This window comes from Grus americana, chromosome 22, assembly GCF_028858705.1.
Source record: "Grus americana isolate bGruAme1 chromosome 22, bGruAme1.mat, whole genome shotgun sequence".
Lineage (NCBI taxonomy): Eukaryota > Metazoa > Chordata > Aves > Gruiformes > Gruidae > Grus > Grus americana.
In genome coordinates, this window is record NC_072873.1 from 566,797 (window position 1) to 589,843 (window position 23,047).

The 23,047-nt window shown below is 57.1% G+C and overlaps 1 protein-coding gene and 1 long non-coding RNA gene across 2 annotated transcripts; one reads left to right on the top strand and one right to left on the bottom strand.

Annotated features, from left to right (window-relative positions):
- The first annotated feature begins 4,328 nt into the window (after nucleotides 1-4,328).
- ACE (angiotensin I converting enzyme) lies at nucleotides 4,329-22,058 on the top strand. Its single transcript, XM_054801171.1, has 25 exons — nucleotides 4,329-4,793; nucleotides 8,328-8,495; nucleotides 9,891-9,978; nucleotides 10,230-10,373; nucleotides 10,610-10,801; nucleotides 10,960-11,057; nucleotides 11,585-11,757; nucleotides 11,927-12,150; nucleotides 13,513-13,657; nucleotides 13,992-14,090; nucleotides 14,324-14,446; nucleotides 14,944-15,155; nucleotides 15,685-15,821; nucleotides 16,124-16,282; nucleotides 16,694-16,781; nucleotides 16,984-17,127; nucleotides 17,358-17,549; nucleotides 17,896-17,993; nucleotides 18,287-18,459; nucleotides 18,926-19,149; nucleotides 19,382-19,526; nucleotides 19,733-19,831; nucleotides 20,243-20,365; nucleotides 20,948-21,135; nucleotides 21,416-22,058. The coding sequence occupies exons 1-25, from the start codon at nucleotides 4,584-4,586 to the stop codon at nucleotides 21,610-21,612; spliced, it is 3,843 nt and encodes a 1,280-aa protein (XP_054657146.1). The 5' UTR covers nucleotides 4,329-4,583; the 3' UTR covers nucleotides 21,613-22,058.
- LOC129195341 (uncharacterized) lies at nucleotides 18,395-20,925 on the bottom strand. The gene is made up of 3 exons (XR_008573894.1): nucleotides 20,415-20,925; nucleotides 19,447-19,610; nucleotides 18,395-18,500 (listed from the first exon to the last, which is right to left on the bottom strand). It is a non-coding gene; the product is annotated as an uncharacterized LOC129195341 (long non-coding RNA).
- Nucleotides 22,059-23,047: the final 989 nt, after the last annotated feature.

A 23,047-nucleotide genomic window follows, 5' to 3' on the forward strand; every position in this document is an offset into this window, starting at 1 on the left:
CTTAATCTCTTTCAGAAGAGGCTGAAGGTGTGTTTATGGCAGGTTTTTAATAGCAGCTTGGGTAAACAGCCACGATAACCCACACCAGGCTCGCAGAGGATGATTAATGCTCCTGGAGCAGTCACACTCGCTCGCCTTGGGGCTGGGATTGTTTTTGATTATTAAAGAAAGGGGGGGAAAAAAGGGGGGGGGGAAATAATGGACTTTGACATGTTTCATTGGGCTGACGGGTGCAGAGGGAACACGTTGGCCTCTGCGCTCACCCCGTATCGGTGCGCAGCACTGGCTGGCTGGTGAGGGAGGGACGGAGGGATGTAGGATGAGCAAAGAAGGATGAAGGATGAGAGATGAAGGAGGAGAGATGAAGGACGAAGGAGGAGGGATGATTTCTGGCCAGACTTTTACTTCTTGCCCCATGATGCTCCCAGCCACATGCCTGGCACTGGGCACATCTCCTGTACTGTGGCCGGGGGCTCCCCAGGGGCTGACTATCAGGGTCTTGCATTTATTTATGACCTTCCCAAGATGTGGGCATCATGTAGGGGTCCTGAACCCATGGCTTCCCTTAGCACGCTGCATTTTCAGGGCTTTGCAATGTCATAGCGCATCCTCAGGCTGGTGGCGCTGGTCCCAGTCTGGAGGATGGAGCTGGAAGAGATCCTATGGTAGAAACTACATCTCCATCCCCTTCCCATCCACCTCCAGCCCCACCGAGCTGCCCAGCACTGAGGCTGGGGGAAACACTTGGTCCTGCTTGGGCTGCCCCATGCAGCCAGCCCGGCTCACATGTATCCCCATGCCAGGACCAGCCTCCCTGGGGCCATAAACCCTTGCCCTAGGGCAGACGCGTGCTGGGAAGCATTTTTGTGGGGCAGGGTGGAAATCCTGCTGATAAGGAACGTTTCTGCTGCGTTCAGCCTCTGGCAAGAGCTGAGTGTGCGCTTCTGGTGATAAAGAAGCAATCGCTGCTCCAGGGCCACAGGGGTGAGCTCTCCATGGCCCATTGCACCCCATCCCCAAGCAGAAGGGACACACCAGGTTTTAAATACATCTTTTGTCCAGGGAAAAGCTGGAAACAGCCCCGTGGTGTTGCCAAAAATCCTCAGCGGAGGTATTTTGCAGTCAGACAGCAGCACCCAGGAGCGGGGACTCCTGGGTCCCTCTTACCATCCCAGTCCCCAAGCACAGGTGACATTGAGGGGCTGCACTGGCCACAGCACTTACTCTAATGGTTCACAATTATTTTAGCAATCACAGGTCTGAAATAAATGGCAAAAAACCTCAGTTGCTTGGAGGGTGGTGGGTTTGGGGTTTTTTGGGGGGTTTTTTTTGGAAGATTGAGAAAAAAGCTGTTTGTTTAGATGAAAAAATAAGATGGGAGACATGGGTTTTTTTCCCCTCTCCCTCATGGCAGTGTCACCACATCTGGGAAAGCAGCTTAGTGAATTATACGCTATGATAATTAATTGAATTCATCAGTAAATAAAGCAGGAGCCTTTAAACTTAGTGTCCAGAGAGGGAGGAAAAAAGTTCTCCACACAGTGACTTGTACCAACTGGTGCAGGAGCCATCGTGCCCACGAAACCCCAGCCATCGGGAAAAGTAACGCACAAGGTTGCATACATGATAAAAAAAAAGCTCTTTTTGAAGTTTAAATCAGAAGGGAATCCTTTCTCTCCCCTCCAGAACCTCCTTGGTTGCCCGGAGAGATGGGTTAGATGGGAGTTTGGAAGCACTCTTGAATGCTTTGAGAAATGGGATGAAGAAGCCAAAAATATGGTTTATAATAAAAGAAGGGGAAAATGGGTTTGAGCATCCCCAGCCAGAGGCCACAGGGCTGGGACATACACAGAAAAATCGCCAAATCTTCCCATCCCCAAATACCTGCTTCTTCACACAACCACCCCTGCTTGCCCTCTCCCGTCACACCACTATCATGGCCAATACCTTACAGTTCCCCTAAGAAATATTTGCTGTCGAACTCCTCATTTCCTTATTTTGGGGGCTCCTGGGCTGGGGGCTGCACCAGCGGGTGCCCCTGCCAGCACTGCCCACAGCAGGCAGGGAGATTTTGTAGGTCTGGTGCGCCAAGGAGCTTATCCAAAATGCTGAGAGGAAGTCGTGCTCCTTCGCAAGAGAGGCACCACTACAGTTGCACCCTCCCACCCCCCCCCCGATGTGCTGCAGTGATGCTCTGGCCATCACACACGTGTCCACACACACACACGTGCTCCAGGGAGGGGGAGGACAAGGACTCCATGCAGCTGGTGATGGCGATGCAAGCATCCTCCCGGTCCGGGGACACCATGTCTCGCCCAGTGTTCCCCAAGCCAGCGTCCCCACAAGCAATTCAGCATCCGTCTCCGTGGCAACACATTTTTCACATCCTTCGATACATCCTGTCCCTCTGGTCTGTGGCACCAGCAGCCCCAGGTACCTTGCACACTGGGAGCAGATGGGTGTCCATCACCCACCCCGGCGCTCCTGAGAGGGGTGGGGAGAGCGGGGACCAGCCCTCCTGCTCTGCGGGGTGTCCCATGGGTGTCTCTGAGTCCATCCTCGGTGGGTGCTGGGGGACAGTGTGTCTTCGGGGAAGCACCAACAGATATCTTCAAGCTTGCAGGCATCTCACCCGCCTTCCTGGGCCAACAGCCACCTGAACTGCCAGCACTCTCCTGCATGTAGGAAGTTCTTCTGCCTGATCCCAGCTGGAGCTTTATAGGATGTGATGCCACAGAGCTGCGGGCATCCTTGGAGATGCAGCCATCAAAAGGACGTCTCACTCAGTGCATCAGCATCAGCCCCTCTTGCACCACACTTGGAAGATGCTCACATGCAAAATGATGGAAAGCTGCCCCTCCCCTGCAGGGCTACCCATCAGAAACACCAACCTTGGAAAAGGCCTCCCTCACCAGAATTTCCAGATACCAGTACTGTGCTGAGATTGCGGAGCCCGTTTCAGCCGTGCCGTTCACCGAGACCCCCACCGGTGCCGGAGGCTGTGCTGCAATGCTCCGGAGCTGGGAAAACCCCTCCCTGGCGCAGCTGGGAATAGAGGCTGGCGGGGCGCAGGAAATCTCCATTCATCGACACTTGGTCACCAGCCAAATTGGAGCCAAACCAACCATTTTTTCCAACTTCCCAGAAAACTGGAGTTTCCAGAGACCTGTGGCCAGTGGGGAAAGGGGTCAGCAGGGGGGAGCTGCAGGCGGATGCTGGCTTCGCCCCCAGCTCTGTGATGTCCAGGCTCACAGGCGGTGTTGGTGCTGTTGCACGCCCAAATGGGCCCAGGGTTGGGGGGATGAAGGTTGTTTGGGTGCCCACATCAGGCTGGGTGTGAAGCTGTGATTTTTGGAGGAAGGTTTAATAGACATCAGAGAGTTCCAGCCTCCTAAATACCTTTCTTTTTTATTCTGGAAATGCCTCTGCAAACCCCATAGGGTCCCCAGCCCTGGCAGGAGGACTCGTTCCTTGTTGAGGGGCCACACAGTCCCCATGGGGTCACCCCATGGGCTCACGCCAAGGGGCTGTGGCAGTGCCCAGCTGTGCTGCAGCACCCAGCCGGGCCAACAGGTCAAGGGGTTTCTCTATGTGACCCCCAAAAAAGCTCTCCCTTCCATGGCAGGTGTCCACTGTGTCCCCATGGGGTGGTGCACCAACAAGGGGTGATGGGCTCAGCCAACCTAAGGCCTAAGCTCAGCCTAGGCACAGCTCCCAGGGCTGGGGCCAGGCCCTGAGGGAAAGGGATTTAGTTAATTTAAAAAAAAAAAAAAAAAAAACAAAAAAAAAAAAAACAAAAAAACCCCCTATCATCAGGCCCACCGACACGGGTCTGGTTTTCATTTTGAGGGAACGTTTTGTTACTCATTTGTCATCAGCCTAATTCCTCCAAGTCCAAAACACTTGATGTGATGTGATGGGATTTCCTTCAGAGCCAGCAGAAATACTCCATGTCTCAAAAAAAATGAGGTTATGCTGGGAAGGGGGCCACTTTGACAAGAGGCAGCGGGAGATGGACCTTGGCTGCCCCCCAAGTGAGTGCTTTCCCCGCTGCACTCGCCCTCGTGCTGCGTGGCGGGCGGCCAGGGCGCTGCTGAGGGGCGTTTGCCCCATGATGCTGGCGTGGGGAGGGGATGTCCTGCCAAGCCCCATGCTCCGGTTGAGCTTGATCCCCCTGCGCCGAACTGGGGATGGACCAGGACCCTGCAGGGATGGAGCTGCCTCCCACCCACCCCGTCCAACCCAGCCTTTCTCCTCCTTTCTCCTTTTTCCGCCTTTCCCTTGATTGTCCTCCATCTCCTTCCCTCCCTGCTGTCCCAGCCCCTTCCCCTTCCCTCCCGGCGCAGCCAGGTGCCAAAGGGACTTTGCACCCCAAGGCAGCGCTCGCTCCCCGCTCCTCCAGCAAGCCCAGGAGCCACCGAAGGAAAAGCAAAATGCTCCGGTCTTATCTGTGAGGGGAGGCAGGCTCGGTGGGCAGGGTTTGCGCGAAGGCTGCTGGCTTATAAGCAGCCGGCAGCGGAGGCAAAGCTATCTCGCAAAGCACCGAACGGGGCCCCCCTCCTCCGTGCTCCGCTCCCGCCGCGATGCCCCCAGTGCTGGGGCTGCTGTTGTGGCTGAGCCTGGCGAGTGCCCTTCGGCCCGGCCTCGAGCCCCCCCAGCATAACCGCACCGAGGAAGGGGCCACCCTCTTCGCCGACGCCTACAACAGCACGGCCGAGATCGTCCTCTTCGAGAGCGTCTCGGCCAGCTGGGATTACTACACCAACCTGACAGCTGAAAACGCTGCTCTGCAGGTGGGTGGCAGGACGGGGGCGATGCTGCTGCGGCGGTGCCCCCAGCACCGGGGACTGGGGGGGCTGGGGCATGGTGGGGACACTTGGCATGGTCCCCTTCCTCCCTGCGGGCTCCTTTCTTGGCACCCCAAGATGCCAAACCAGGGCTGGGAACTGCAGGGTTTTGCCCCAAATTGTCCCTTGGAGAGGCTCTGCCCTGGAGCAACAGCCCTGGTCCCAGACCAGAGTCTGGGTTATTTTTAGAGATGGTTCCCTCCTCCCAGCACCTTTTCCCCCTTCCTGGACCAGGATCAGGTGCCAAGCGTCCCTGTCCCCATCCCTGCCTGGTGCCACCACATCCCGGCGCTGCACCGTGCTGGAGCCCCACTGCGTCCCAGCGCTGGGGGCTTTTGGTTTGGGGCAGACACCAGGAACTCAAAGCGTACGCAAGCAATGGGGTGGCATCAGGAGTGAGGCTGCCACCCCTCGTCCCCAGCCCACGGGGATGAAGCCAGCTTCGGGAAAGCACTCCAGGCTACAGGGAATTAGACATCAGCCCAGCTACGTGCAGGCAGAGTCCCGGCAGGGAGCAATGCTGTGTGCCTCCAACAGGCATACGCATGTTTTGCCAGGGATTTGCCTGTGCTTGGGCTGGATTCAGCGGGGCAGGGAGCTCGAGCAGCCCAGGGGTTGCTCTCAGTTGGCTGAGTGGCAGCACGGCCCCTGCCCAGCGCGGCCGGGGAATCGCGGTGCCTGGGCAGGCTGCAGAGGGTTTCCCAGCTCTTGCTGTGCCCAGGGAGCTGCTGGCTGCCCCGACACGCAGGGCACAGCCACAGCGCTGCGTGCAGCTTGGAGATGTGCCTGCCGCCCCATATAGCTAGGGGTGCACAGGGGTCTGTGCAGCCCCTGTGTGCGTTCAGAGACCCCAGCATGGCACCCGTGCCCCAAGGGCTGCCATAAAGCCCCGAGCGCCTCCAGATCCCACAGGGATGGGGAGGCACAGCGCGCTCTGCGGCAGGAAGGAAACGCGTCTTCCTGTGCGGGGGCGAAGATCGCCACCAGGTCCAGCCGCTGCCAACTTGGCAGGACACCTGAGAGCGCCCAAGTGCCCCTTCAGCCTTTCTTCAGCGAGCTGACGCGATGTCTGCGCAGGCACCCAACATCTGCTGCAGATGTTGTGCGGCCAGGGACTTTGGGGCAGAGCGGGAGCATCCCAGCTGTGCCAAGTCCGAGGTCAGAGCCAGGAAAGCACCTTGCATGGACTTTTCTCAAGGGGCATTTCCAGGCCAGCTCTCACACTTTCCTGTGTGAATTAATGCCCGAGGATCACGGCCAGGCGCTCCCTGCCATGACAAGGCTCCCAAGCCAGCCCAGGAAGAGAAGGGGATCTGCCCTGAGATCAGCCCACCGATGGGGCGGCAGGGAGGTGTGCGGTGGGATGGGCAGGCGCTGACTACAAAAGGGTTAACAGCTGGCCAGCACAACCCAAAAAGGCTGAATTTGGGGCATCTGGGGAACCCTTGGGCCAGGCAAACAGCCCCCCACACACACATCTATGACACCTGAGCCAGGCCACCATGGCATGGGCTCCTCCAGGACCTGCCGTGAAAGGTGGCCCCAGGACAAAGTGACAGGGAGGGGCAGGAGACAAAGGCAGGGCAGCATCCCCCGGGCACGCCGGGACGGCACAGGGACGCTGGAACCACAGAGAGGGAGCTCAGCCATGGGAGAGGGACACGTACCATCACTGCCAAGTGGGGCTCTGGGCGAGAGCCTGGCGGCAGTGTTTGGGGTTCAGGGGCTGCTCCTGGGCGTGGGACTTCTCTGGGTGCCCAGGGCAGAGCAGCCCCAGCACCCTGGGCTCCATCCTGCACTGCTGAATCTTCACTGTGCAACCAGGAGCAGGGAAGGACTGGGGGGGGGGGCCTTTGGTAGGGAGACTTGGGGACTGTGGGCGTCCAGGGATCTCTGAGACTCCCAAAGGGGCACCCCCACAGAGAGAGCTCCCAGCTGCGAGGGTGAAGGGCCAGGGCTGGTGGGAACAGCCATGGCAAGGGAGTCTCGGGACGTGCCGCTGGCCTTGGCTTGCTTGGGCAGCGCCGCTGGCCTCGGCTCGCTCCGCCGGAGCTGTCAGGAGAGTTTAGGGTACGATTCGCCTGACCAAACACAGGCGCCTGTTCAAGGAGAAGACAAAACACAGCTGGACTCTGCTTCCTACAGCTCCCCCAGCTCCGCAGTGGGGTCTGGGAAGGGGTAAAGACATCCCCTGTTTAGTGGGGTGATGCAAGAGCATCTTGCTCCAGTGCAGGGCGTCCATGGGACTGGCACATCCCGGCATGTCGGGGGATCAGGGCCGGTGGTACCCAGTGTGATGCTATGGGTGCTGGGATGTCAGAGGGATGCGGTGGGTACCCAGCAGCGGGCAGCCAGGGGCACCCAGCACTGTCAGCATTCCCACCCCCATGTCCCCCATCCACGTGGGTGCCTGCCCCGGGCAGCCTCCAGGCCTGCCGCACGGTAACTCCCTTCCCTCCCTGCTGCCAGCTGAGGGAATGTGAAGATTAAAATAAAACAAACCAGGCTTGTTGGAGCCAGGCTAAAAATGCCACAGATAACAGCTAATGAGGTCCGTAAATCACGCCGGGATGGCGCACAGACAGCAAACAGGCGCTCTGCACCTTCTCGCTCCATCCCATGCATCACCCAGGCTGGGACACTCTGAAAAGATCAGTGTTTCCCAAAAATACAGCTGACACTGGCCAGGCTGGGATGCAACCTCCTGCAGTACTCCCCGTCCCAAAATCGTGGCCATCGGCCACAGCTCCAGCTGCCTAAATAACCCCCCGTGGCGCAGACAGCTCCTTGCCATCCCACAGCCCTGGGAAGAGAGATCAGGGCTGGCAGGAGATGGGCGACAGTGAGAGACCCAAAACTGGGGACTTGGTGCAAATGGGTGCCCCTCTGCAAGGTGAAACCCAGAGACGGCACTTACAGGGCACAGGCAGCAGACAGCCAAAGGATACATGTATAGATCTAGCAAGGAGGTATAGAAAAGAGAAAAGTGAATGTGGCATGTTTGCAGGTTCCCTTTGGGCTTCTGTAAAGGTGAGAAACAGCAGGAATAGGAACAAAATGAAGCCAGACCTCAGAGCTCCTTCTGAAACTGGGGGGGTCTGACAGCTACCAGAGCCAGCCCAGCAGCACCCGGACACCCTGCCTGCATGGCGTGGACACCCCCGTCCCCGCATCCCCACCCCATCCGGGCCACAACACCCCAGAGCTGCCTCCAAAACATCCTCAAAGGCCACCTTGGCGGGTGCTCACCGGGAGTGCCGCGGGCGAGCGGGGCTGCAGACGTTGCCGCATCAGTGGGAAGCTGATGTCTCTGTCTATGAGTGTCATGGACTGGGCACAGCCCTGCCTGCCGCCTCGTGCTCTGTCCCCTCTGGCTCTCACAAACCCTCGTGGTTCTGACCCCAGCCCCCAAACCACCGCCTGGGTGGTGCCGTGTCCCAGGGCTGGTCCTGAGTCCCTGTGTCCCCTCTCGCCGTGCAGGTCCAGGCGTCACTGGAGGAGCAAAACTTCACAGAGCTATGGGGGAAGAAAGCCAAGGAGCTCTATGGCAGCACCTGGAGCAACTTCAGTGACCCACAGCTGAGGAAAATCATCGGGTCCATCCAGACCCTGGGACCCTCCAACCTGCCCCTGGAGAAGAGAGAGCAGGTAGGTGAGGTGCTGGTGAAGCCCCGGGCATTGCTGGGGCGCCGCGAAACCCCTTAAAGGGATTTTTCCCAAGCCTCCAGACTCTGCTGCTGGCCTGTTGCCCCTCCATTGCATTTTGGAGGGTCTCCCTGGCCTCTGCACAAGGAAGAGAGTGATGGAGGGGGGAGATGGGGTGCTGTCTCTGGGGATGTGGGGTGCCTACTGACCCCATTATCCAGCCCTAACCTCATTTCAGAGCTATCCCAGTGGGAACCAGAGATTTCCTGCTTACACAGAGCAGCCTTGGGTGTCACCTGGAGACCAGCCAGGCTGTGCCCATGGCTAGGGGCCAGCTGGCTCAACCCCTGGCCCCAGTGCTCCTCAGGGATGCAGCCCACTGAAAAGGAGAGCTGCTGCAGCCACCCAACTAACGAGCCCTCCCTGCGAGCCCAGAAATGCTGTGCCTTGGTGACACAGGTCCGCACTAGGAACATCAGGACATCCTGAGTCTTCCCCATCACAGTCCTGAGCTTTCAGGGCCATTTACCTAAATGCAACAAAATTTCGATTTCTGTGCATGAAAATATCGCCCAGGCTGAGGCTGGCAGTTGCTTGCCTCTGCACGAGTGCAGGGATGCTGGCACTGCTGTCTTCTCCAGCCTGGCCCATGGCTCCCTGACAGCCCTCCCCACTGAAACCCTGGCAAAGCCCAGTGATACAATCCTTTCCGGAGAAGCGTCAGCCCCAGTTCCTTCCAGGAAACCCATCCCTGCCCTCTCCCAGATAACAAACAGCATCACGTCTCCTCCCTGCACATCAGCCATGCCTTACCCGTCCCCAGGCAGCTCCATCCCACAGCTGCCACCGTCCCCTGTCTCCATCCCCTCCGCCCGGCCGGAGCAGAGGGATGGGAGCAGACAGAGGGACGGAGCAGAGGAATTTCCTTCCCTGGGAATGGGCTCCCCAGGCAGGTTCCAGGAAACCTCCTGTTGCTATTGTTTGCTGTTGTTGAAGTTCACAGAAATAAATCCCCCTCCTCCTCCTGCTTTTCTTCTTATTTTGTTTCCTACTCGCTTGGATAAACAGTCCGTGCCGCAGCCCCACTGACAAAGAGCTTTATAAATAGCCCCGGTTTGGGACATCGCGAGTGCTCGCGCTGTGTTTGAGGGGGGTTCAGCGAGTGGCTGTGCACGAGTTGTCTGTCCCAAAGAGCCTCCCTGCTCCCACCATGCGACGGGTGCAAAAACCCTGGGTGATAACATGCTTATCTCACAAAAAAAACGTGCTGTGTAAACACACTAATCCTCCTCCACATCCCTCTGGACATACACACTCCAGAGCTGGGAAGTCTGTAAATCCCTTCTGAAGGGCCATCCCCATCCCCTTCCAGCCCCAACATCTTTTCCTTCCCCGCAGTACAACACCATCCTGAGCAACATGGACAAAATCTACTCCACGGCCAAGGTGTGCCTGGCCAATGGTACCTGTTGGGAGCTGGAGCCAGGTATGGTCCTTGTCCCTCTGCCCCTGCGGGGTGCTGAGCACCCGATGGCCACGAGTTTGTCCTGGTCCCCACATCCCCGGCGGGTTGGGGTTGGCAGGTCCCACCCATGTTCATCAGGGTTGTCCGGGGGCGAGGATGCGTATTTGGATCTGGTGTGATGGTGGTAGCACTTCTGCAGAGCTGCTGTGGGATGTGACACCCCCCCCCCGCCATGCCCCTCTCTCATGGCCTACTTGTCCCTTCTGTCCCAGACATCTCAGACATCATGGCCACCTCCCGCAGCTACAAGAAGCTGCTCTATGCCTGGGAGGGGTGGCACAATGCTGCAGGCAACCCACTGCGCGCCAAGTACGAGGAGTTCGTGAAGCTGAGCAACGAGGCCTATCAGATGGATGGTACGAGCAGGATGGGGGATTGCAGGGGGGTCAGGTATCACAGGTGGGAATTGGGGATGGATGGCACAATGGGTTGCCCTGCTGCTCTCCCTGTCCCACATGCAGCTGAGCATCCGACTTCCATTTCCACTTTGGGGAAGGGGCATAAATCCTACTGCTGTCCCTGGTCCCAGCTCTTGGGGCTGGGGGAAGCCCCCGGGGGCTGCTGCTGGGGGTCATCACTGCCTCCCTGGCAGGATTCGAGGACACAGGCAGCTACTGGCGCTCCTGGTACGACTCAGCCTCCTTTGAGGATGACCTGGAGCAGCTCTACAACCAGCTGGAGCCACTCTACCTCAACCTGCACGCCTTCGTCCGGAGGAAGCTGTACGACCACTATGGCCCCAAATACGTCAACCTGAAGGGTCCCATCCCTGCTCATCTCCTGGGTAAGAGGAGGAACCCCCCCAGCCTGTGCCCAGGAGTGCTGCTGGGGCCAGAGGGGCACACACAGGGCCACAGTTGGACAGAGAGGTCCCAGCTATCACTGTGTTTCTCTTCCTCCCGACCTACCACCAGCTCTGCTCTAGCTGTTTTCTCTTCTCAGGCAACATGTGGGCTCAGCAGTGGAACAACATCTATGACCTGATGGTCCCCTACCCTGAGAAGCCCAACCTTGATGTCACAAGCACCATGGTGCAGCAGGTGATGGGCTGAGGGACTCACTGGTGGCACCAGGGGGACAAAACCAGGGGGTATCAAGGCTTGCCCATAATATTGAGCCCATGGAAGTGGTCTCTCATACCTGCACAGGGGACAGCAGAAAAGCCATGTCCAGGAGGGGAAGGGACAAAAAAATGACCCTACTCCCTCTCTGGCAACAACCAAAGAGGCAACAGGTGGGCAAAGAGGAAGGACAGTGCAGTGGGACCAGTCCAATCCCTGGGTTGGGGACTGCGTCCACACCATCACACAGCTCCAAGCCCTCCTGGGGCATCAGCCCTGCTCCCCTCTCCTGTCCATGCTGGGCACCAGCACCACTGTTCAGTGGTTCTTAGGAATGCTCACCCCATTTCTGGGGCCAGGGCTCCCCATCAGGGTGAGAGGGGAAGGACCCCAGTCCCTTGGAGGGACCCACCTCATCCCCACAGTGCTGGGAGAGCATCAGAGGTGATGTCCAGGGCATGGGCAGCCCCTTCTTCAGCCATAATCTACTGCCTGCTGCCCACCAGGGCTGGAACGCCACCCACATGTTCCGAGTCTCGGAGGAGTTCTTCACCTCCCTGGGGCTGCTGGAGATGCCCCCTGAGTTTTGGGAGAAGTCCATGCTGGAGAAGCCGGCAGATGGGCGGGAGGTGGTGTGTCACGCCTCAGCCTGGGACTTCTACAACCGCAAGGACTTCAGGTGTGTGGGGGCATGCAGGGGCCCTGCCTTCCCCTCCACTGGGTCTTTCCCCTACCCCATGGGGTGCTGCCACCCCCTCAGGGGCTGTGGAGGGTCCTTCCCACCAAGAGGGTGCACAGGCAGCCAGGGTCCCTCACTCAGCTCAGGCAATGCTGTTTTCACCTGGCAGGATCAAGCAGTGCACGACGGTGACCATGGAGCAGCTGTTCACAGTGCACCACGAGATGGGCCACGTCCAGTACTACCTACAGTACAAGGACCAGCCTGTCTCCTTCCGCAGCGGGGCCAATCCTGGCTTCCATGAGGCCATCGGCGATGTCATGTCCCTGTCTGTCTCCACCCCCAGCCACCTCAAGAAAATCGGTCTCCTCAGCAGTGCCACTGAGGATGAAGGTATGGCAGCCACCCTGGGGACCCAGGTGGCCTGGAGGGCTCAGGAAGGGTTTGGAACATGCCACAGTGGGCTGCGGTCTGGCAACACAACCCAGAGCAGGCAAGACCACCCCACATGGCTGATGTGTGCTGTTCACCCATGCTTGGTTCCATGCACAACCCCTTCTCATCTCCATGGGTCCATGTAGGGCCCTTCATGGCTCCATCCTCTTTACCCCCATGGGCAGGAGGGATGGTCTCCAGAACTTGTCTGTTCCCTTCCCTTCTCCATCAGAGCCCCAAACCTGAAATCAGCATCTTTGTGCTTGATTGGCTTTGACCTTTCCAGCGTTCCCCCTTCCCTCACCAAGAACCATCCACCCCAGGAGCTCCCGGTGTAGCTCTGTGGAGGTGGCACTGAGCACTTACGTGCACAGTCACGAGGACAGTCAGCGGGTGACATTTCTGCCTGCCAGCCGGCGCAGCAGAGGAGAACTTGTCGCCACAGGGCACTGCCTGGCTTGGCAAGAGTCTCCCCCCGCACCCAGTGTCTCTCAGCCAACACGTCAAAGCAGACAGCGGCAAAGAAACCAAGCGTTCGCAGATTTCTGCCGGAGGCAGCTGCTTTGCGGAGGAGGGACAGTCCCGGGATCCTCCTGCCTTGTCATTAAATACGTTTCATGACAAGGAAGCCATCACAGCAGCCAAGATCGTTGGACCGATGCTGCATAAACACCACGGAGCAGATGGTCCCTGCCTCAAGGCATCACTGCCCAACTAACCAGCCCTTGGCAGCCATGCCACCATAGCGATGGCAGCCAATAGCCCCTCAGGGCAGTGCTACCCCACAGCTTCAGCTGAGTCTCCAGCAGGTCCTTCTCCAACCTTTCTTCCCCAGGTTTCCTTGTGGCGATAGGGAAAGCAGATGTCACTGTCTCCTGTGCTCCCCGTGACATGGTGGTGACTATCCTAGAGTTGATTCCAGTTCTGGGTCTAAACCATGAGAGCCTTTACAGCAGTGTGACAGCCCTGCAGATCAAAACCCCTTCACTCTGAGGCCCTAGGGTGAACGTGTGAAGAGGAAACCATTAGAGTTACACTCACCAAAGACCTTCTCACTCTGAGAGCCAGGCTGAAGGCAAGGGGACACCGCACTTGTCACTCCCATTGTCCTCACCCAGTAAAAAGGTACAAGTAGGCGCTGTATCTAGAAAAACCTCCTGTGTCCTACACAGCCTTCTCTAGGGAGTAAATTATACGCTGAAAGGCTGCCATCATTTTTCATCCAGATCTGCTCACTCTCTTGCCCACAAAAAGTCTAGTGGCCATAGTCCTGTCCAGCCAGACTCTTTCCCAACCTGGTTCAGGCCCTGTTTCATGCAGAGAGCAACATCAACTATCTGCTGAAGATGGCCTTGGAGAAGATTGCCTTCCTGCCCTTTGGCTACCTCATCGACCAGTGGCGATGGAACGTGTTCAACGGCCGCACACCCCCAAACCGTTACAACTACGACTGGTGGTATCTGAGGTAGAGGACAGTCTCCAGGGTTGGATCAGGGTGTGGAAACCGGGGGTGTGCAAGGAAGGAAGACAGCAAAGAAGAAAGGAAAGAAAAAAGGAAAAAGTAGCCATGGAGATGGCTGGAGAACAGTGGATAGATGGGTGGGTGGGATGGATGGGTAGATGAGTGGATGGGTAGGTGGGTGGGTGGATGGATGGGTGGATGGATGGACAGAAATACATGGAAGCACATTCTAATCATGCAGATTTCTTCAGCACTGTGCCTTCCCTTCCCATTCCCTGCCTTGATTCTTCCGACCCCTTATTTCCATGCTCATGCTCTTGTTCCCTCTTGTCTACAGAACCAAATACCAGGGTATCTGTGCCCCAGTTTCGAGGAATGAAAGCAACTTTGACCCTGGAGCAAAGTACCACATCCCTGGGAACACCCCTTACATCAGGTAAAGGAAGTGCTGGCAAAGGGACAGAGGCTTGGGGAGCAGGGGGAGTGGAGGCTCCACTCTGAGGGCAGGGACTGGGATGCATTGCTTCTGCTCAAGACAAAGAGACCATCCAACACTTGGGACCACAAATGGTGGGGAGCTGACATGTGGCCGGGTGCCTTCCCCCACACCCTGGGACTTGTCTGCTTTCCTTTGTCTCCAGTGCTCACTTTCATGGGCTTCCTTGGCAGGTACTTTGTGAGCTTCATCCTCCAGTTCCAGTTTCACAAGGCACTGTGCCAGGCGGCCAACCACACTGGTCCCCTGCACACCTGTGACATCTACATGTCCAAAGAGGCTGGAAACAAACTCAGGTGGGGACAGAGGAAGGTCAGGACAATCGTCACGGGCAGATGTGTGCGTGGAAGCTGATGGTGGGCAAAGGAAGGGAAGAAGAAAGGAAGGAAGGAAGGAAAAGTGGCTGTGGAGATGGCTGGAGAAATAGCTTTGCAGATGGATGGATGGATGGATGGATGGATGGATGGAAATACATGGAAGCACTGGGGTGGGGTGAGTGGTCCTCACCAGAGTACTGCTATTGTTCCTGTCATAAGCTCCCACCCAGACAAGAGGTCACTAAAGCACATTTGTTTCCTATTGACTCCCTGGGTGTTAACAAATGCACGAGTATGTGATGAGGAGTCCTCATTCCCATATGCAGGACAGATGGGGGCTTCAGAGGCAGTTCCCAGGTTCATGTCCCACTCAGGAATAGCATCTTCAACCCTTGCGATGCTGAGATACCATCACGGCTTTTCTCCCATCCTTCCCCTGTCCTCATGCTGGCTCTTGCTGTCCTGCTCCTCTGCAGGGAAGTGTTGAAAGCTGGATCTTCCAAGTCATGGCAGGAAATCCTGTTGACCCTAACTGGCACGGATAAGATGGATGCTGGGGCCCTCCTGGAGTACTTCAGCCCTGTCACCAAGTGGCTTCAGGAACAGAACAACAAGACCAATGAGGTGCTGGGCTGGCCTGAGTTTGACTGGCATCCCCCAATCCCTGAAGGCTACCCTGAAGGCATTGGTAAGGCTGTAGCTCCATCCTGGGTCTGGAGAGGGGCAGGAAGAGGTCTCCCAAGGGACATCACTAGCGCTTAGGCAGGACGGTGCTGAGCGAGGTCTCTGCTGTGGGTGGGGGAGGTACCCATGCCAGAAAAGAGAAATAACCAGCTCCGTGTGGAGTCCAACAGGGTGTTGCTTCCCAGGAAGCAGGTACCATTAGCCAGCCCCTTGCCATACCGTTGTCTGAAGCTGTAGCAATGCCATTGGTAATGGTGTGACAGGTCATCTGTTTTCAGCTGCACCCTTTCTGTCCAAGCGGGAGGGTCTGGGGCATGCAGCATGTCCTGTTATCCCCTGTCGAATTGGGCGCCCCCAGCAGCACCCCTCTACCCCCATTTCTTGGCTCAACCTGCTCCCAAATTGTGGCATCCTTCAATGGAACTGTAGTTCTGGGAAAAGCTCAACCACGGTTTCTCCATGGATTGGTGCTCTTGCAAAGAGAAGGACTCTCCTGACTCCCCTTCTCTTCCCCCATTTGTGTCCTCCTCTAGACAAAATAGCAGACGAAGCACAAGCTAAAGAGTTCTTGGCCGAGTACAACAGCACGGCTGAGGCAGTGTGGAATGCCTACACCGAGGCATCCTGGGCCTACAACACCAACATCACTGACCACAACAAGGAGATCATGGTATGGGAATGACCCCAGGGCTGTGCGAGGAGAGGCAACAGGCAAGGCAGGCAGCTGGTACCTGGGGCATGTCTCAGATGAGCTCTGAAAACCAGGGCAGCCTCTGCCCCTAGCCAAGGGGTAATGTTCTAACCCAGGAGGTGCCTTTTCCATAAAAACCTTTGTCATGCCATGATGTACTCACAGGGGCAGCCATGGGGAGGTTGTCAGTCATGGCATGCTGGGTGGTGTTTCTGGTGATGACCTGTGTCTCAAAGATCTTCCTCAATTAACTCCTCTCCTGACCCTTCCTGCCCTTGCAGCTGGAGAAGAACTTGGCCATGTCCAAGCACACCCTTGAGTATGGCATGAGGGCCAGGCAGTTCGACCCCTCCGACTTCCAGGACCAAAGTGTCACACGCATCCTCAAGAAGCTGAGTGTCATTGAGAGGGCAGCCCTGCCTGAGAATGAGCTGAAGGAGGTGAGCTGCAAGGGGACAGAGCAGGAGGGGGTGTCCCTTGCCACTACCTTGTGTGGAGACACAGGCTTCTCCCAACTTTTAGGAAATGCCACTGGGAAGCCACCCCTTGCCCTTGAACAAGGAGACAGTTTGGTACCTTCTACACAAAGCTGTGATCCTTGTCTCCAGGATTTACCACCCAAAGGTTGCCTATCCCAGGCTGCAGTGGGGCCTGGCTGCTTAGGTGGCAATGGCGCATTGCTTGCTGGCCCTCGTCCCCCCTGCATTGACTCCACTCAGCCTCCATTTGGGGTCACACTTGGCCTTGGAAGGGACCAGAGGAAAACACCTGGGGACATCTCAATAGTCTGTGACATTCTCCAAGAGCAGAAGCAAGGATAATGAACTCACGTAATCTGATTTTATTTGCAGTACAACACCCTCCTATCAGATATGGAGACCACGTACAGTGTAGCCAAGGTCTGCAGAGAGAATGAAATCTGTCATCCCCTGGATCCTGGTAAGATCTGTCAGGGTGTCTGGTGAGTCATCTGCAACAGACCCAGAAAGGAGAGATTTTTAACAGGGACATGGAGAAAGGTCATGAAGGGGCCTTCCCATCTTCTCTGTGATGGCCCCTGAGCAGCACATTGGGTCTAGCACCATTGCGTCAGTCCAGCCCATCCAACAACATCACTTTGACTTCATTGCTCTCTCTTCAGACCTCACAGACATCATGGCCACCTCACAGGACTATGATGAGCTCCTGTTTGCATGGAAGGGCTGGCGGGATGCTTCTGGGAAGAAGATCAAGAACAACTACAAGCGATACGTGGAACTGAGCAACAAGGCAGCCGTGCTTAATGGTGAGTGTACCACTCCCTGAGAGACCCACCATGGTCTTAGCACACTGTAAACAGACAATTGGGCTGATCATCCAACTCAGGGCCAAAATCTGAGTGTGCGGAGGTCCCACCAACTCCTGTGAGATCTACTGTCTCATAGATACGGAGGGACCTGGGGTGTCTGAGCAGCAAGACAGACTCTTGCCCAAGAAGGACAGAGTCTAACAGCTTCTACTCTTTCCCTACCACAGGCTACACGGACAACGGGGCCTTCTGGAGATCCCTGTATGAGACACCCACCTTTGAGGAAGATCTAGAGAAATTGTATCTGCAGCTGCAGCCCCTGTACCTCAACCTGCATGCTTACGTACGCCGAGCCCTATACAAAAAGTATGGTGCAGAGCGCATAAACCTGAAGGGTCCCATCCCTGCTCACCTGCTAGGTAAGGGCTTTGCTAGGTCCTCAAGCAGAACTGTGTCTCCCACCAGGCATAGTTTGCTCCAAGTCATGCCAAAAGTTGAGGCTGGTCTCTGTTCAGCAATGGCCAAAGGGCCAAGGCCCTGTGAGATGGGTCTGCAGAAGCCAGTCTGCCCCAGGGAAGGGCAACACACTCAGCAAGACTTGATCTCTCCTGCATGGATGGGCTCCTGCTTGCATCACCCTTGTGCAGACAGGGCAGAGACCAGGCAGGGTGATCCACCCTGTGCAGGAATCAGGAGTAACTGGTTGCCTTTGCTCTTCTCTCCCTGTTTCCCTCCTGCCATGCATTGTCCTCCTGTGCTTCTCAGGCAACATGTGGGCCCAATCATGGTCCAACATTTTCGACCTGGTGATACCTTTCCCAGATGCCACCAAGGTGGATGCCACCCCAGCCATGAAACAACAGGTCAGTGCTTTTCCAGGCTGCTCTGGGGAAGCCCCTCGGGACCCAGCACCCTTTTGCCATTGCTATCACCTGTGTTGCCAAATGCTCTGGTGCTGCCAAAAGCCTCCATGGCTCATCCATATTCTCTCCCCACCTGGATATGCCAAGGGCTGGATCCAACTCTAGCTGCCCCCAAAAGACTTCCCCTGCCCAGAGGAACAAGGCTGTCCCTGACCTCCCATCCCTCCCAGCCTCCGGCAACCCTAGCATCCCCCATAGCCCCTTACCAGGTCCTCTGTCTGCTCTCTCCCCAGGGGTGGACACCCAAGAAGATGTTTGAAGAGTCAGACCGTTTCTTTACCTCTCTGGGCCTCATCCCCATGCCGCAGGAGTTCTGGGACAAGTCCATGATCGAGAAGCCGGCAGACGGGCGGGAAGTGGTGTGTCACGCCTCAGCCTGGGACTTCTACAACCGCAAGGACTTCAGGTGGCCATGGGGAGCAGGTGGTGGTCTCAGCTGATGTGGTGCTGGGACAGAGAGCAATGTTTTGGTAGAATAAAGGCACATGGCCTGATGCCACCACAGTGCCTGTTGTCCTACAGCTGTGGCAGCCCCACTCTGGCATTGCTACTGGTACCCAAGATGTGGGCATTGCTGGCAAAGGCCCCCAGGGTGGATGGAGGGTAATCAATGCCTTCCCTGTCCCACCATGGAGAATGGAAAAGCCAATGAACAAAGACAGGGAATGGGCAGGGGCAGCAGGAGATGCAGGAGAAAAGGAAGAGATCAACCCAATGGAGTAGGACCAGCCCGGCTGGCATCAGGTGTGGGGTGGGGACACATGGAAAGGGAGACCAAAGGGAAAAATAGCTCGAGGGGGTGTGATTGTCCCTGGAGATTTTCACCCCAGTACTGCTCTCCCTTCTCCCCCATCCCACATGTCCTGGTCCAGGATCAAGCAGTGCACCGTAGTCAACATGGACGATCTAATCACAGTGCACCATGAGATGGGCCATGTCCAGTACTTCCTGCAGTACATGGACCAGCCCATCTCATTCCGTGACGGGGCCAATCCTGGCTTCCATGAAGCTGTTGGGGATGTCATGGCCTTGTCCGTCTCCACCCCCAAACACCTGCACAGCATCAATCTGCTGGACCAAGTCACGGACAACACAGGTGAGCTGGCAGACGAGCACCACACAGCAAAGTGGCTGCTGGGGACAGCTGGAAATGCAGAGGGTCAGGATGGCTGGGCAAGGTAGAAGGGATGAGGGACATACACCGTGGCTTTGCATGCGTGGAGGGGACAGGACCTGGTGGGGACACCCTGCTCTTGGGCAGAATGACCCATATGGGGTGGAGAGGTGAGTACAGTACTGCCTTGCTCACACCTTCACACCCTGGGCAGAAAGTGACATTAACTACCTGATGAGCATCGCCCTGGACAAAATCGCTTTTCTGCCGTTCGGATACCTCATGGACCAGTGGCGCTGGAAGGTGTTTGATGGGCGGATCAAGGAAGATGAGTACAACCAGCAGTGGTGGAATCTCAGGTGTGCTTGAATTCAGATCCCTCTTTGGTGCAAGGGCCTTGGCCATTAGTCCTGCTGGGCGCTTTCCCCCTGTGGTCCAGTTGGCTGCAATGGGACACAATGGGATACATAACCGCTCACCCTATCCTCACATCCCACTGTGTGCCCTCCCAGCTTACCACACCTTCTCCTCCCCATGCTGGGCTAACTCTCCCTCTCTGGCCCAGGATGAAGTACCAGGGCTTGTGCCCACCAGCGCCAAGGTCTGAGGATGACTTTGACCCTGGGGCAAAGTTTCACATCCCTGCCAACGTCCCCTACATCAGGTGAGTAATCAGGGCTGGGGCAGGAGAGACACCACTTGGACACAGAAGTAGGATCTCCAGTTCAGATACCAGTGATGGCACCTTGTTTCATGGCTGATGGTGCCATCCTGAGAGTGCTGGGAAGCTCTGAGGACCCTGACAGAGCTTTAGAGGAGAAGGCTGGATTTGAGGGAATTTGAGGATGATGGGTTTATCCACCCAGGCAGAATAAAATACTTGTTAAAGGAGAAATGGCAGTTAAAGGAGAAATCAGCAGATTGGACTGAGTTGATGCAGGTGGAGCTCCAAAGCCGGTGATGCTCCTCCAGGCTGGGAGGGCGCAACCAGGGGATGAGGGGGGACACATCCTCCCCTGCACAGCCATTACTAGGGTCCATTCCCATGTCCTCACCCCCTCCACCACCCCCCCAGGTACTTCGTCAGCTTCGTGATCCAGTTCCAGTTCCACCAGGCGCTCTGTGCGGCAGCTGGGCACACAGGTGCCCTGCACACGTGTGACATCTACCAGTCCAAGGAAGCTGGGAGGATCTTGGGGTAGGTGTGTGGGCAGGGCAGAGCCAAGACATTTATGTCCCCAAAATACCTTAAAGCCAGTCCAGCAAGGCAGCAGGCGATGCAGCCCCCGGTCATCCATCCCCTCGCTGCCCCGGCGTAGGATGCTCTGGTCCCCGGCCCTTGGGTGCAGGCAGGGGGGACGCCGGGCAGGGGCACCTTGGGCTGGGTGCTGGGGCTGTGATTGCAAAAGCAGCCACTAGAGGTAGCTGGGACCCTGGCAGGTGAAAGGCTCCCTCCCTCCTCCTCCTCCGCAGCCCCCTGTTCCTTAGGGAAAACAACCCCCTTGCTTCAAGAAAAGCACCTGCAAAATGAACCCTTTCACCCAGGAACTGCTCTGCATCAGGCTGGATTCACTGGAGGGCTTTAGTCCATGTAAACACCCCCTTCCCCCCAGGCAAAAACCTCCTTCCCTGTGCTCTGGGCTGGCAGCCCTGCGGTGCTGGGGACACAGAGTGTACCCAGGGCTGCTGATACCAAGAGCCCCAGCCCTGGGGAAAAGGGAAGGGCTGGTGGCCAAGAGGGCGATGGGGAACCCACTGGAGCTGATTTCTCCTGCCACAGGGATGCCCTGAAGCTGGGTTTCAGCAGGCCGTGGCCCGAAGCCATGGAGCTCATCACAGGGCAACCCAACATGTCAGCTGATGCCCTGTTGAGCTACTTTGAACCGCTCATGACGTGGCTGGTGAAGGAGAATGAGAAGAATGGGGAGGTCCTGGGCTGGCCCGAGTACAGCTGGACTCCTTACACAGGTATGCAGGGCTCAGCCAAGCACAGCAGGTCCATGATGGGGCAGAGCTTAGCCCTCACCAGGACCAGGTGGGGCATGTGGGAGGGATGCGGCTGTCTTGGTGCCTCTTGGCCATCCCAAAAACCACAGGGTGTTTGGATGCTTCTCTGTGATATGCCATGGAGCTGAAGCTAAAGGGGACAGGGCATCCAAGACATCAGCAAAGGGAGAGCTGGTGACCCAACACACCCCAGCCCGGAGCCACCAGCACCAACCACGTCCCTCATTTCTCCATTTTCCAGCCACTCCAGCCCAACCCAGCTCCAGCCAAACTGATTTCCTGGGCATGTCCCTGTCCAGCAATCAAGCCACAGCGGGTGGATGGGTCCTGCTTGCCTTGGCACTCGTCTTCCTGATCACCACCATCTTCCTGGGCATCAAGCTCTTCTCAACCAGGAGAAAGGCCTTCAAATCCAGCTCAGAAATGGAACTGAAATAAGACAGCCATCAGCAGGGGAGCACAGACAGGGTGCAAGCATGGGCGTTTGGGCGGGCTGGCAGCGATGCCATGGGCACATTTGCCAATGAAGCCATGGGTTTCCACAGCCCACGACTCCTCTCTCCAATCAGGTCAGACTTTTTTTCCACTATGCAAGAGACAAAGCAGAAAAGAGCTATTTATTTGTCAACGTCTGCATCAGGGGAAGAGACATTCAGGCACCGGCAGGCACGGAGCCATCACGGGCCACCCCTGCGCCCAGGGCTGGCAGCTGGTCCAGCCTGGGCACCCACCAGCCATCTCCGACCTGTGGGCAAAGCTACAGGGACTTCAAGTGACAGGGGGCTGTTTGGGGAGGGACGGAGCATGTTCCCACCCCCAGTTTGCCCACTGCTGGGCTGTTCGCTTGCATGGATGAAAAATAAACCCGTGTCTTGTCACCCCCAGAGCAGCAGCTCAACTCCTTCTTGTGGGTGGGCTCAGATCTGAATGGGACACGGCTCTCGAGCAGGAGAGCTGCCACCCCGAGCCAGTGCAACTACAAAGCCCTGGGGACCAGCCTGGCTTTGAGGCAACGCAGCTGCTGCACCCAACCTTCCCCATCACCATCATGAGAGCTCAGCATCCCCTTGCAGCATCCCCATCCTCCCCTAAACCGTGACTCCCATCACAGCTGACAGCTCGTGGGCTCACTGTGGAGCACATACCTAAGGAAGGGGCTGAATCAGGGCCAGAAATCCCCCAAGTCCAGGCCTGTTCAAAGGGTTGGGGGGGTCACTAAGCCCAAGCTGGGACAAGGCTGGGGCTCGCGGCTGCTGTGGTTCCAGTGCAGGGATGACATGCACTTACGTAAGAGCTGGGGGGGCTCCGAGGTCAGCGATCGCCTCCTGCCCTCCAGCTCCTGATTATCTTGGGATCAGCCATGCTTGAGGCTTTCTCCCCGCCCCCCCCCCCCATCTTTCTTCTGCTTCTGTAAATAAAACTTAGTATTTGTTCTGCAGTGATTAGGTGCAAAACTAATCCCAGGCTGGGGATTATTGCAGCCTTAAAGAGCTGTGATCTGCTGCATCCTGGAGCAGCAGGGGAAATGAGGGGATCTGGGATGATCCACCCGTCCCCCTCCCATCTGATGGCCTCTGCCCTCGGTCATGTCTTACATGGGGAAACTGAGGCCCAGGAGAGACTCATTGCACCCGGGAGAGGAGCGGAAGGCAGGTGTCTGCCCACCCACGCTCGGGTTTTTGTTTGCTTTCATCCTCCTCTGAGCGCAGCACGTCCACAGGGAGGTGAAACCCCGACCGCTTGTCTTTCTGCTGCAATCCCCAGACCCGGTGAGCAGCCGCCCCGGATGCCTGCACTCACCTCATGTTCTTCCCATGGCCGTATCCTGATGCGTCTGCTTTATATCCCGGCACACCAGGCACCCTCCTCTCCC